General features: G+C 38.6%; 1 protein-coding gene across 1 annotated transcript in view; it reads right to left on the minus strand.

Annotated features, from left to right (window-relative positions):
* The window catches only part of MAP1B (microtubule associated protein 1B), a 57,283-nt gene extending 43,415 nt beyond the window's left edge, over positions 1 to 13,868 (minus strand). Inside the window, exons 1-2 of the mRNA XM_015818542.1 lie at positions 13,691 to 13,868; positions 5,959 to 6,060 (exon numbers count right to left, since the gene is read on the minus strand). Coding sequence (XP_015674028.1) covers positions 5,959 to 6,060; positions 13,691 to 13,868 — 280 coding nt within the window. The remainder of the gene's footprint in view (positions 1 to 5,958; positions 6,061 to 13,690) is intronic.
* Positions 13,869 to 15,249: the final 1,381 nt, after the last annotated feature.

Consider the following 15,249-nt stretch of genomic DNA (forward strand, 5'->3'; position numbering starts at 1 on the left):
GAACAACCAAAATCTATACTGTGATATAGCCCCAAAGAGACAATTCATAATTATGCATTATATATGAATACCAAAGCTTAAATTTTGGTGTTTTGTTATCGATGACTGCTTTGATTCTCAAAAGAAAAAAAATCCCTTGCCAATCTTCTATATTTTTAATAGGCAGGGAAGACAATATTCTGAACTTTTATATTCTTTATTTGTGGAATCCTCATTACTTATTAGGGATTATTTAAATCTTTTAAAATTTAATCTAGGGTCTGCAGTTTCCAACTGAAAATGACAATCTTAATATTTCAATAGATGTGGATAAATTATTATGAGTAATATTAAATTAACACATTGCTAAATCTTGCCTTAGTGCAAATGTGCCTGAAGGAAATGTACCTAAAGAGCTTTTATTGTAAGCTCTTGTTATATCTTTCAGACAGGTAATTTTTTTTAAATGCATTTAACAGGAAGACTTCAAAAATGTAAATAAAACATGTCTACTTTCAAAACTTTGTATCTTTTAAATTCAGCAAGAAAATATAGAAAATTATTAGAAACTTCCTTACTCTACAGACAAAAGCAATAGAAAACATTGCAACAAATTAGGCATGATTCTTCCATGTGGGATGATTTAAAATAATGTATTTACTGCACTGCTTTCTCTCACTCTCTTTTTAAAGTATTTGGATATTACACATATATTATTCCCTTTCAGTTTCAAGCAAGTAAGTTGTCCAAGCTTAACTTTCTCCCTCTATCCTTATATTATTCTGTACAAGGCCATTCGAAAGTGAACTAGAATCTCCTTTCACCTTTGTCTTTCAATAGGACACAATTATCATTTACAGCACTATATTCTCCTACCACAACTTGAAATGTGGTTACCCTGTTCAAAGTATCAGATACATAATGCTTCTACATATCAGAAAATTAGCAAAAGACAAAGCAAAGTTTGCTGTGGTGATTAATGCATAAGGCTAGAAACTCTAGAGATCATGAGTTCTAGTCCTGACTTTGTCACAAAGTTGGCTGACCTTGAACCAATCACTTTTTCTCAGCCCTGGGAAGGAGACAATGGCAAACTACTTGAGTCAACAGAGACTTGAAAGCCACCCTGTCAAAAAAAACCCAAAACAAAATCAAAAAGATTAAAAAGGTGGGAATGATTTCTATTATTGTCCTGGAGATTAATTTTTATTCTTCTGTTATAAAATATTAAAGAAAAGTTGTAGAAGTCTCCAATACTAGAATGTACAAATGGATTTCCCCCCAAAATAAAATTAATGCAGATACCAACTAACTTTCTCTCCAGGTGTTGAGGTACAGCCAATGAAGACAGTTCATACCATATAAGATACTTCAGTAACATCTTGTAATTCAGTATTTAATCAACTTTATACAATACAATAATACTAAGGATGTAGCATTGCAAAAGGAAGTTTAACAGAATGTGCCTTTCCCTTTCCTGCTCTTCATGTTTATCTTCCTCTCCCTATGGCTGCATAAAAAGCACCAAAAATGAAGGATACCGATCCTGATTAAAGAATGCTTTTTAATATTAACTACTATGAATAAACTTTCAAATATAATTAGATTAAAAATATGTGCATTCATGAATCATTTCTTGATTAGAATTTTACATCATTAAACATAAAAGTAGCTTCACACTTGGTGGAATATTTGGTAGCTGAAGTACAGAATTTTGGAGATAACAAAACTGGGAAAAACAGCATTCGATAATGAAAATGAAGCATATTTATAACAGTGCACCATTCATAATTCGTTTAAAAATATTTTTGTATCATAATTTTCAGTAAGCAAGTATTTCTATTTGAGAATTTAAATTTAATTATCAGAATTAAGAACTGAGAACCCCCCGCCCAATTCAGAAGATAATGGTTTACATTAAAAGCAATTTTACTGGTTGGAGTAACTGTGTCTGGATTTTTTTTCTTATGGAAGTAAACACAATTCTGCAGGCTTTTAAGATAGCTACATTCTGAGCCTCATTGTTACTGTGCATCAAGGGAGTGATGCTATGGCACAGTTGCTAATAGCAACTCCTCCATGGGGAAACTAAGCATCGATCCATTTGCATGAGTCAACCAAATTAAACTAACCTTCTGCCTCTTTGTCTCCATTTTCTGTCTTGCTAAGAATAAGAAGTATAAAAACTAACATTGAAATTTCAGCTACGTTAACAGGACAGACATCCAGCGTCCTTGTAAGATTCTGGGATTAATAGGCGGCTTCCAAAACTTATAAACTTTAATCTATTCTCTCCAAAGTATTACAGAGTTGCATTTCTTTTCCAAATTGAGCAACTTTCAAAGTTTATAAAACTATCATGGAATTGAGTACTGGACTTTTTTCAAAATGGATAGATGTGAAACCTGTCACTTGATTTGAGACTTCTCTGTCTCTCCTTTCTGAGTGTGTATTTATATGTTTACACAATCTATATTGTAACATGAAAAATACTTTCACTTCAAAATATTGTTTTGTAACATTTGTATACTTTTCTGTAAAGAAATTCCCTATAAAGTTTGTAAAAAGGATTAACACTTAGAAGAAGGATTAATAATTTGCTAGTTTGAAAGGGTGCTACCAGACTTTTGATCTGTGGTTGCCACAGACTTTATAGTAGTACTCTTCTTCTATAAAGTTTATAGTGAACACAGAAAATACTTAAAAACAAAATATATGAAATGTTTTAAAGCTTTGAATAAACAATGATCTTCCAACCCCAAGATTAAGGGACTGACATCTATTCAGAATAGATGTTTAAGGAAAATCTTAAAATTCAGGCAGGCACATATGGACACTTAAGTCATTAGTATAAATGCTTTTTAAGTGTATCAAACCTAGTGCCATAAACCAGAGAAGGTTAATGAAATTTATTGAGCACATGAAGGAAAATTAAACATAGAACAACTATTCAGGATATTAATGATAGAACTGAAGCTTATAGGGGAAAGAACCATCTAAACTAAACACTTGGGAAGGAGTTATTTGACTAACTGACCCAAACACAAAGATGTACACTTAAGTCCATAGTAGCCACCTGTAGTTCTTGACTTATGAACATTCATTCAGCAACTGTAAGAAGCTGCAGTGTTCCCGTGGTTCAAAGTTCAAGTGCTTGGCCGCCTGCCCGTAATTATCACCACAGGGCACTTTAACTTCCCCCACCTGTCCATTTCCTCCCATCTATGCATTTTGTTTCCTTGTACTGTGTGATCTCTGCCATCCTTGATCTTCACCATCTTCTTGCTCTCACTTCTGAACACGCATGCCCGACCTGGACCTTCACAAGGTAGCTGCTGATCACACAAGGCTTTCTTCTCCAGGATGTGCGTGGCAGTTTCCTTGCAAGACCCAGAGAAGATGGTCTCATCTGGCCAGCAGCTGCCTTGTGATGGATCAGGGAGGACATGCATTGTCAACAGCAGGGAGCAAAAGTCAGCTGGGGTGGTGGAGTGCAGGCATGCAGGGCCTCAGAGTGCAGAGTGGTGAGGTAAATTGCAATTGGAACTGGGCTGGGGCAGTTGTGACTTTGTGCCATGCTGCTGGGCTGGGTTGGAGCTGAGTTTCATTCTGCAACTCAAGATGTTCTGGTGGCCTCAGAATTGCAGTGCATCAAGAAGCCCATTTGCACCACACTATTTGATCAGGCTGGGGTTGGGCTTCATGCTATGATAGGTTCCATGCTGTGCTGCATTCTACAAACATCTCGCAGCCCCAGAGCTGCAGTACACCAAGAAAACCCTTTGCGCTGCACTATTGAGATCAGCTGGGGCTGGGCTTAATGCTGCAATGCAGCTCAGGGGTTTCCTGCGGCCTAAGCTGTAGAATACCAAGAAGCTCCCTTCCCCACATTGCTGAAATGGGCTGGGCTGGGCTGGGCTTTGTTGCCCAGGCATTTCTTGCAACCCCCAAGCCCTAGTGCTCCAAGAAGCCTCTATGTGCTGAGCTGCTGGGCCAGGCTGGCCTGGAGTAGCTGTGGCTTTGGGCTGTGCTGCATCTCATGTCTTCTTACAGCCCCAGCACGGTAAACAGCCCAAGACCCAGACAGTTTTAGGGCTACTTGATAACCCACAAGGCAAGGTGCAGGATGGCCCAAAAGGGCAGAACTGGAGGCAGTCTCTCACCTTACTGAGGCTTGAGGCTCAGAGAGGCCAAGCTAGTAAGGGTTTGGATTGGGGTGGTCCTCACCTAACCACTGGGTGGGCTTTGGTTAATGATAGCGAAGGGAAGCCAATATGTATTTAAGTTACTGCTTCCTATAACTTTTTGTTTAACTAGCACAGGATTAAGTAGTTTTAAAATCCAATCTTGGAATAATCTAGACTAACCTCAGGTCATCCAACTAATGTCTAAATATCCTCCCCTCCATATTTCTTACTTTAAATTTCATTATTCAAAATTATTGTGTGCTTAATTTTACTTTATGCATTTGAACAGAAGTAGAGACTTGCATTAGTTTACCTTTTTACAATGATTTGAACAGTAGATTTAAGATTTTAATTAAAGCAAGTATGTTATTTAGTAAACAATTATTTAATATACAGTATAACTGAAAATCTATATCTTGCGCAAAGTCCCTCTTTTCCCAAGATTTTAATAAATGGGAGAGAAGGTTATTCCAAAGATTTATTTTTATTTTTATTTACAATGAAAACTGAAACATTCTTATCAATGAATGGGATTCAGGGTCAAAATGAAAACTTAAAGCTCTGCCTGATTTTGTGAACACACAGGCATAAAACCATGGAAATTATAGTGTAAACCTATACATTCCCATTAATTAGCAAAGTCTCTCCTTAAACTCATGAAAAAGAGATAATCCTAATCTTACTCATTTAATATTATTTTCCCTTGACTGCTATCTTCACCAACCTCAATTTTAAGTGAGACTTCCAGCTACTTAAAGTTTGCCCACTCAGATCTAAAATAGGAAGACCCATTACTCATTCTGCTGGATTACACTAAGAAAACTTTACTCAGGTAAAATCCAATCCTAATCCCTCCTAAAAGAAAGTGTGATTCCTATATGTTTTGATAGAATTTTATAATAGATAATATGCACATTAAACTTTGGACATGTTAGATATGTGCAAGGAGTTGGAAGCATTTTATTGAACTTGAGCATCTAATCTGGGCAAATATGTAACCCTCTATATAGCAGACATACAAACATTACTTAAAATAAAGACTGGGGATAGGAAAGTAGCATAATCATAATAATCTTCATTCCCACCAATACATGAAATTCTTTTAAAGCCAAGATTCAACAGCTTTTGTAATTTAAAAGGAATTAGAACTTATTCTGATCCCACAGAAATATTTATTTGTAGTAATACTAAGAAAACATTAATCTGCAATGAAATTGTATCAAAGCAGCTCTGTTACTTCAGCTCTTATTAATACAGAAAGCTGCATTGTCAAAATGTCTATGGATATTCTCAGTCTTCCAGGTTTGAAAAAACACCTTTGTCAAATAGCAGCAACTCACATCAGATTATTCTTTTATTGGAAAACAGTAATGTATAATTGAGTTATACTAAGAACAGAATCCTTTTTGCTCAAAACAATATACCACATGATTATTTCTATGCTTATAGCCCAACTAAGTAAACTCCCTATGAATTGATTTTCACTGATCTCATCAACATTTACTTTCCAGTAAGTAAGTCTGGAATTATAGCCACTGGCTATGACATCAAGCTTGCATATTGGCTTTGTCTGTTGTCCTCTATAAAGCTTTCTTTAAAAGAGAGACAACCAATTTTACACTGTGACCTTAGATATATTAATCCAAAAGAAAATCTCAGTTGACTTGCTCTACGGAATGTGAATATAGGATTACAACTTTATTGTCGTAATGGAGACTAAGACCTATTGTGCAACAGGTGTTTTAAATTAATCTCCACCAAACACAGGCAATAACAGAAAAAAACCCCTCACCTCTCACATCAGGAGAGAATCGAGCTGAATGGCGAGACACAAAAAGTTTAAGTTCTTGATCCAAGTTGCATTCAATGAGGTTTGTGTCCCATGATCGGATACCTAGATGTTAAAAACAAAATAAACACATAGTCAAGGATAAGTACAGAAATATTAATTACTATTCTTAGCTTTCTTTTTTCCTTTACCTCAAGGTAGAAATTTTAAGCACTCTTTTTTAACAATTCTATTTAATTATTTAAAATAAATTACAAAAGTGTTTTAATTTTTGCCATTCACATTTCATTCTGTTCCTCCTTTTGCTTCCTTTCTTCAATGATTCTATTCTACTATTTCTTTAATATTAGTGTAACTCTTGTGCTGCAGTGAGTTGACTGGCAAACTGCCCATGACAAATTGTCATAGACCCCCCCCTCTCTCTCTGTACTTTGGTGGGGGCACCTAAAGCAGAGGTCCCCAATCTTTTGGGCACCATGGACCGGTTCTGTGGAGAGAGGTTTTTCCGCGGACTGGAATGTGTAGTTTTGTATGCTGCCTGCATCTTGCGGATGGGGCTTTGCTTGCTTGTGTAGACCGGTTGCTGGCATGCCCGGCCCGGTACTGGTCCACGGATCAGGGATTGGGGACACCTGACCTAGAGTTTTTGTGATGGTTTGTATGCTTTGTACTCTTTTTGTTGTTTGTAAGCCACCTAGCATTATAGTGCATAAGATGGGCAACTATATGAGTACTTTTAATAAATAAATACAGTAAACCAATTCAATGGCTTAAATATAAGTTTGAATGTAAGCTAGTCCAACAATGTACTCACTCTCAGATTATCTTTACATATGGATACATGGGTATATTTAGATTTTATTTTTTTAAATGTACCTGTCAATTCTCTACTCTAAATGTTTTTAAAATCAGTCTTCTTATTCCCCTTACCAGGGTCAGTCCTTTATCTCTCAAAGTGCCTAATATATCTTTAGTTCTTTAGTTAATGACTTTATTTAGAATTCTATTCTGAGCAAGGCTAGCATTTTTTACTCCTTTTATTAGGGAGCAAGATTATAGGATGGTAATGTGATATTTACAAAAGACTGATGTAGCTAACCAATTTGCAACATGCTATAAAAATATTGAACTAATTGTTTTGTGCTACTTGTAAAAACACTTTCTCCAAATTATTATGCTTTAAATATTTATGAATTCATGTACGTATTTGTAAACTAGGATTCCTTCTTCCTACAGAAGCACTCAACCACATCACAAAAGTAACAGAATTAAAAGCTCAGGACAAACACTTTGCTAGTAGTGACCAGGACTGTATGCCAGAATAGGCCCTCACCAGTGTGCTGCTCAGATTTAGGTACACAGCTTATACATACAGTATATGCCAACGTTTTTTGTGCATATGTGTTTACTTGGAATTTCAAAAACATGTTGTGATCCTGCCCAATTACCAAACAGCTACCTGGGAGACATAGCCTGTTGCAGAGCACCACCGATCAGAATGCTACCTGCCACCTTCTTCACAAAATGCTCCTACCTGGTTAACTTCACCCTTTTTGTACTAAGTAGGCACAGTTCCAAACGAAATGCCCAAGTTTCTTGTTTTATAACACATAAGGACAAGAAGCACACAGGGCTCTGACAGCTAGCCTTCCATACTTCAGAACTACTGTCACTCAGGACCTTCCACCAATAACTGTATTAATCTCTGTTGGAAGGAGGCCTGTCTGACACTAATCCTTTTCATCTCTCATCGTTGCCACAAAGCAGGGGTCCCCAAACCCTGCAGATTGCTACCGGTACATGGCCTGTTGGGAACCAGAGCCACGCAAACAGCGGGCAAGTGTGCAGAGCTCCATTGGCGCATGCAAAACCCCTCCCTCCCTCCCACTGCCTGCCGCTGCCGTTGCTGCTCTCTGGAGCCCAGAAAGGCTGGGGACCGCTTTCTTAAAGGATCCCATCTACTTGCACCAATAGAAAGAGCCAGCTCTATAAAACCCTTTTGTCTGGTCTGAACAAACTGTCCCATTAGGGAAGACAGGTAGTCCTCGAATTATGACCACAATTGAGCCCAAAATTTATGTTGCTAAGTGAGTTTTGCCCCATTTTACAACTTTTCTTGCCACATTTGTTGAAGTGAATCATTGCAGTTGTTAAGTTAGTAACACGGTTGTTAAGTGAATCTGGATTCTCCATTGACCTTGCTTCTCAGAAGGTCACCAAAGGGGATCACATGACTGCGGGACACTGCAACTGTCATATATAGACTGTCATATATAGGAACCAACCATCCGAAAGTAAATCTCATGACCATGGGGATGCTGCGATGGTCATAAGTGTGAAGAATGGTCCTAAGTCACTTTTTTCAGTGCTGTTATAACTTTGATTGCTCACTAAATGAACTGTTGTAAGTCGAGGACTACCTGTAGTGCTCTCTTCTCATTTAACCTCACATTTGTCTTGAATTACCTCATTTTTCTCAATTGCATCTGTACAATGAGTGTTAACTTTATGGCAGCCTTTAACAAACCATCAACTTCTGATCTATCTAGCCATGATAATTCTTGGATTCCATCAACTCGCTTTCTTCTCCTAGGATCTCAGATATTTTATACATAAATTTTTCTCCTCAATTCCCCCCCCCCACAATAACAGCCTTTTGATGTAGGCTGGATTAAGAGAGTGATGGAATATAGATATTATTTTGCTTTCTGCATATGGTTAAGATGCATAGTACCCAAGGCCAGCCATGTTATTTAGGCGCATAAGGCAGAAAAGGCCACAGGCTCTTTTCCCATATCTGCCAGTAACCATAATATAATAAATTAAATAGCCATTTACATGACACCATAAACTTTGTTGCCTGTTTCATTCAGCTCAAAGGTACAGTTATTCTGCTCTCCCTTTAGCCTGTGTCAACTTCAGCTGCATCCAGCACACAATATTAGTGACCACATTTTCTATATACTAATACATTTAGCAATACTATGGGTAGCTAGTATCAGCAAGCCCTGACATAAGAGAAACTAAATATGGGAGTCCAGCCAAGATGATATATTGATGCTTCCTTTTAAAGTCTTAAAATTTTGAGTTTACTTAAATAGCAGTAAACTTAATTCAATGTGTTACACTGAAACATTTATAGCAAGGTATTATAAATTAAAAGACTATTATTTATTACATGACACAGATTCAAAGTATTAAATGCATACAATCATCATAGATAATTTTTAAAATTATGTTTGTTTTTTTAAAAAGAAGCTTACAAACAGAATAAATGCAAATGTTTGGAAGCAAGTCCTAATTATTGCATCAGTTTTAAAGGTCAACTACTTCTTCCCTCTCCACCTGTTTGATTGGTTCGGTCAGTAAGACAATGTGAATTCTTCTACAAACCTGTATGCATGTAACATTTATACCTCTGCACCAGAACACAAGGTGTCAGCTAATTAAACGGGAAGCAGCTACCATTAACCACAACAGTGTAGTAATACTAGAAGCATAGGGCTGTACAATATTTTTCTGGTGGGACTGTATTTGGCCTTTGAGTGGATTGTGGTGAGATGTGGGGACTACCTTCCCAATGTGGATAAGATAGGATAAAAATTGCATTTCACCTCATTGGATTGAAATTGACTAAATAAATTAAATTACAATGTATATGATTGCTCTCCAACTTTTTCCCTTATGTTGCATTTAAAACCTGTTTTGATGTTAATTTTGGAAAGGATTTGGGGAGCCTCAGAAGACTCCAGCAAGAGGAGTTTTAATGAGGTGAGAAAACAACCACCACTTTTCAGGATCTGTGTGCCTTTTTGAAAATTTCCAAAAGGAAATCCGTATTATGGTGTTAAATCAATCAGTGTTTGCTTTTATCCTGCTTTTAATGGAACTCTTTGAAATTCAATAATGGCAAAAAAAAAGTTCAAAGAAAAGTGATTCCTACTTCACTTTTCTCCACTTCAACTATGACATCATTAGTAAAGCTCTGCCAAATTTCCACAAAAGGTCTGACTTGACAGAAAGCAACTTCTGCCTTGATTAGGAATGTAGGATGTTGCTTTATATAATGTCAGAATTTATGGTCTATTGTGACATGCAATGCTTTCTGTTGGAGCATCTTCCCATCTACTAATAGGCAACTAATGGCTTTTTTACTCGAGATGATAGTTCTTATCTAAATTCCAAAGGTTAATCTCACCTACAACATGAATCTCTAGGCCACATGAGTCTGTCTGGAAAATTAACTCAGAATTTCTTACAATCAATGCATGTACCATATCTTTAAACCTTTTTCTCCTGTTTGGAATAGATTGACTTCCAATCCTCTAGTATAAAACCAGGCTGATCTAAATTGTATAGAGAGTTTGAAAATGATTTGGAGGACATCTTCTTAATAATTTTCCTATAAGAAAATTCTTCTGACCTATTACAGTTATTACTTTAAAATATTCAGGTTTGTTATCTGTTTTGTATCTTATTTTTATTTCTTAATACATTTTATATCATCTCCAGGTATACCAAGAGGGTGTAAGTTTTCATATTTTATGGGATCTAGTTAACAAAAATGTTTCAGAATGAGAAACATATGAATAATGTATTGAGGATCATTCATATGTATGACAGAACTCAAATATTTTCAGTTTGTATATGTACATTCATTCTGATAAATGAATGATTTAGCTGGACATTTCAGAAAGATTGCTTTGAATCAGATCTTACAATCCTTAGCTACCATGTTTGAGGGCACCAAGTTAGGAAGATGTTATTGAGTAATCAAATTCAGTTATTTTTAGAATACTGGCTTTTGCAAGAATTATTTTTTTTAAAAAAACAAGTATACATCATAAGTTTTCAAAAAGCAAGCATTGTTTAAAATTAAATATGGAAGCCTATTAAAGATCCACTGTTAAATCAGTCTACACAATAGAGCTCTGTGAGTCAGCATTTCAGACACAATCATCACACAGAATTTTACACTAAAAAGTAGTGTATATATTATATATATATATATATTAACGTGAGTGATTAATCAACATCTATTGAAAAGAAATGTTTTTAGTTCTGTCAATCTTTTCTGTCAGCTCAGGTCTTTATCAGCAATCTGGGCAGACTGGGAATGGTTAAGATTTTCCATAGGTTTTAAAGTAATGGAAAAAATAATCGATATACAGAAATAAATACTGTAGTTGATTTTCTAAAAATATTAAATAGCTGTCACCTCTAAATCTCATTTAAAAATATTTTTAAAAAAACATTTTTTCAATTCATTCAAGATAATCTTTTACTACGTCATTCATAGATGATGGCCTTCTCAGATTTCTCTGCAGTGATTCATATTAATTGAGCGTCTTCCAGGGTGGTGTCCAAGGGCCAAAACTGAGAGTGCAGAATCATGAAACCACAGAGGCCTTGATTCAAAAGCCTTGTTCAACTAGACATTTAATCAAGCTGCTGTATATTTTAACAAAGAAATCTCTATACTTTTCTAATCAAGGTTTAAACCACTGACATGGGCAAATCCCCTGAATGTTTATAAGTGTCATCATTTTGTGTTCAGAATGCAGTATCAAGAATGTTACAATTGAACTATGCAATAAGAAAAAACAAAACAAGCAAAAATCAAAATCAGGAATTTTATTTCTTTTTCTTGAAGCAAAAACTGACATCAAATGCCTTAATATTATTAAATTATTAATTAAAATGCAGCAAATTCAGACTTAATCTAAAACTTTTAGGTGTAGCTAGAAAGAACAAGACCAAAGATTATTTCCAGCAACTTTTGGTATGATTACAGAAAGAGCTATAAATGTATAGTGCAAATTCACTAGAATGCAAAATCAAAAAAATAAAATAAAACCCCAAAGTAATTATGAACCACACCTACACGTAGCCAAGGGTTTCTGACAATGGCTGAAATCCTTTGCTTTCCTTTTCTTAGGAAAGAATAAGAGTCAGAGAGAGAATTTACCTGAAGTTTATGAATATAACCAGCTTTGATACTCAAAATACATACCATTTTATTAGACATGTATTGCAAAATTGCTTTCCTCAATTTACAGTACTACGGCTTTTGAAAGAAGCTGTAATAATCTGTAGCCAAGCAATAGTAAGATTAACAAATAAATTGCTCCTTATTCTATAATTATAATTTCTGCATGTTATTTGTCTTGAAAAAAATCTCTCCAAAACCACCACCATGCTCAGAAAGCGTGGGGGAAAAAAATTTCCATATCACTTATGGCCAAAAGTTAGAAACAAAAGAAGCTGCTGTATTTCTGTTCAGAAGTGGCATATTTTGCAGCCCCAGAGCTCTCTAAAGCCCTTTCTCCTCAATTTTCAGAGAGCAAAGGCAGACAGTGTGCAAATGGATCCTAAACATAATTCTCTTTTTCTCCTTGACTGTATAAACGCCCTTTGTCAGCTATGGGCTGCCATAGGGACCGCAGTGCGGACTGCACCACGCCCACCACGCCGCCAGTATCTCTGGGCAGACTCTCTAGCAGCAGCATAGAGAGGTGGGAGGAAAAGAAAAAAGAAAAAGGAGAGACACTGTTGCTGGCAAGCAAAGACTGGAACGACCTCTGCTCTGAGCTGGAGTGGGGGGTGGGATGTGTGTGAATGATGACAATAGGGAGGGGAGGAATGACTCACAGAAGGAAAAAGTAGAGCAAACTCAAGATCAACTGCACCTTCCTTGTGCCTCCCGGTGCAGCAAAAATGCCAAAGTCAACTGCAGATCTTTCTGTGGAAAGCCAAAAAAATACTCCCAGACACACATATTTGCTGTTTCAGAAGCAGAGGCATCCTTATACATCTCCAGGAAATGTGTGTATGTAGCAAAACTCATAGGGTATTTCCCTGGACATATTCCCCCTCCCAGATCTCATTTGCTACTGCTTCCTGTCCTACATCTCTGGAAATATGGATGAATTGGGATAGCCCCAGAGAACAAGGTTTTCCCTCAGAATGAGGAGGCGATCGACTCTTAACCACCAACTCTTAACCTTGTTGTCGTTTGAAGTCAGCTATGGTACAAAAAAAAACAAAAACAAAGCCATCAATTACGAGGGTGCCATTTCTTCCCTCTCATTCAGGCGGGGAACTGATGCCTCCACACCCTTCAGTGCCTCCCTGCAGCTTTTTTTTCTTTCTTTCTTTCTCTGTGCAGAAGGCACGCCTAGAAGTGTGACTGTATCTCTGAGAAAAGGGGACCGGGGTGGGGTGGGGGGTTAAATAAGACACCGCTGGCAACAGTAGCACTGCAGTTCTAGAGAGAATCCTCACCCCTCCTAACACAAGCATCCACACAGAGAAAAGGGGGAAGGGGGAGAGAGAGAGAGAGAGAGAGAGAGAGAAGGGAGTGGTTGCATCAGATTTTCCTTTTTCGGATCTCCACTGGGCTGAGCTAGGAGATCAGCCCAACGGTTCTCCGAGCATTGCGCCATAAACAGGCGAGGGACAGAAGTCTCCGATGGGGGCGGCGGGGACCAAGGTCGCAGGCAGAACCTTTCGCAGAGAAACGCTCGCCCGCTCTCCGCAAGAGACGGCGGCAGCCAGGACTTTCTGTGCAACCTGTAGGGCGCCTCCCGACTTCTTCCCTTTCCAGCCAGCGCTCGGAAGGAAAGGGAAGGAAAAAACGGGATTCCCCTGCCCGAAAACCCCTTGCAGGAGAGAAGGGAGAGGAGAAAGCGGGCGGGAGGAACGCGGCGCACCGCCGTCGCCGCCGCCGCCTTACCTCGCTCTATATTGCTGATGGCTCTTCTCAGATGCTCCTCCGTGACCAGCTCGCCCACCACGACCAGCAGATAAAATTTGCTGTCTAGGAAGCGGTGCGACAGGCTCGGCGAAGGGGGGACCACGCCGGGAAGGCTACAAGACGGCTCCGACTCGGGTTCCAGCACCACCGTCGCCATCCTGGCAAGCCCGTCGCCGTCGTCGTCGCCGCCGCCTCCTCCCTCCCTCCCTCCTTCCTTCCTTCGCAGCGCCTTCCAAGCTCTCCTCTCAGGCGACGGCGGAGAAAGAGGGGAGGCGACGAAAGGGTTTAATTCCAAAGGCGCCTCCCTCTGCAGGGAAGAAGAAGAAGGGGGGAAAAAAGTGCGCCGAGAGGCACCACCGCGCTCCAGGCAGCTGGGAGAGTGAGGGAGGGCGAGGAGGCGGCGGGCTTTTATACCGAGACAGTGCGGGGCTGGGACCTGGCGAGAGGGCGGAGGGAGGCGGCGGCGGCGGCGGCTGAGGAGGAACAGGCGGGGGGGGGGTAGACCCGGCACAGCCACGCGCTGCTGCCGCCGCCGCCGCCGCCGCTTTGCCAACAGGCAGCTGATGTCATTTGCAGCAAATCATTCCCATCGTTGCCTCCGGAAGGAGGAAGGATGAGGTGAGCCGGCGATGCCCAGAAAAGCACCGCAAGGAATGAGGATGGGCCTGCTTGGACTCCCCGAGCCCATCCGAACTTTTTTTTTTTTTCCTGTCGATTCTTTCGGGTCATCTTCACCATCTTAATCCAGAAATAAGGAATGGTGTGTCCCTCGGAAGAGGCACAGCCACACGGAGGACATTTAAATACACGCAGGCCAAGAAAAGTCCAAGCAAACAGTAATATTTGGCCGTGACAATCCCCAAAGACAAGGCAAAGATATTATTTTCCCCTTTACAAGCCACAGAAGATCAGCCAATGGATTGGCCCTTGGTTTTCAAAATTACTAGATATGACATTAGATAAGTTTATTTATTTAATCGCATTTGTATAGCTGCCTATCCTGCTTAGAGACTTTGGGCAGTCTACATAATAATATTCAAGAATGTACAGAAACCATTTAAACCGTTTAAATTAAAATAAAAACAAATACAAAATGTTAGAAAAACAAAGTGTATTAACTTTCATGCAACTATCCTACAGACTCCATTTAGGGCAGTACCCCCAAGCTAATTGATAAAGCCACTTTTTAAGGACAGTTGTAGGCTGTAGGATGAAAACGAGATGAGTAGAAAACTTTCCACAGCAGACAACAGAAGCAACAAACAGACTTATACTGTAGCCGGTAACTGCACAGTCAGTCATAAAACTGACTAGAGCAAAAAAGAAAAGTGAAGCCAATAAATCAAATAACTCACAAATAACACTGATACAAAGCATCCCTCTCTGCTATTGGATTCATGTATATTTTTAATGTACATGCTTATACCAGTGAATACTTTTTGCAATCTGGTTGCAAAGTTCAATAAGCAAGCAAAGCAACATGGTTTTTACATTTTAGCAACCTGAAAGTTCAATAGCACAGTAACTCTTAACTTGCA

The sequence above is a fragment of the Protobothrops mucrosquamatus genome, unplaced genomic scaffold (assembly GCF_001527695.2).
Source record: "Protobothrops mucrosquamatus isolate PMUCROS unplaced genomic scaffold, P.Mucros_1.0 scaffold762, whole genome shotgun sequence".
Taxonomy (NCBI): Eukaryota; Metazoa; Chordata; class Lepidosauria; order Squamata; family Viperidae; genus Protobothrops; species Protobothrops mucrosquamatus.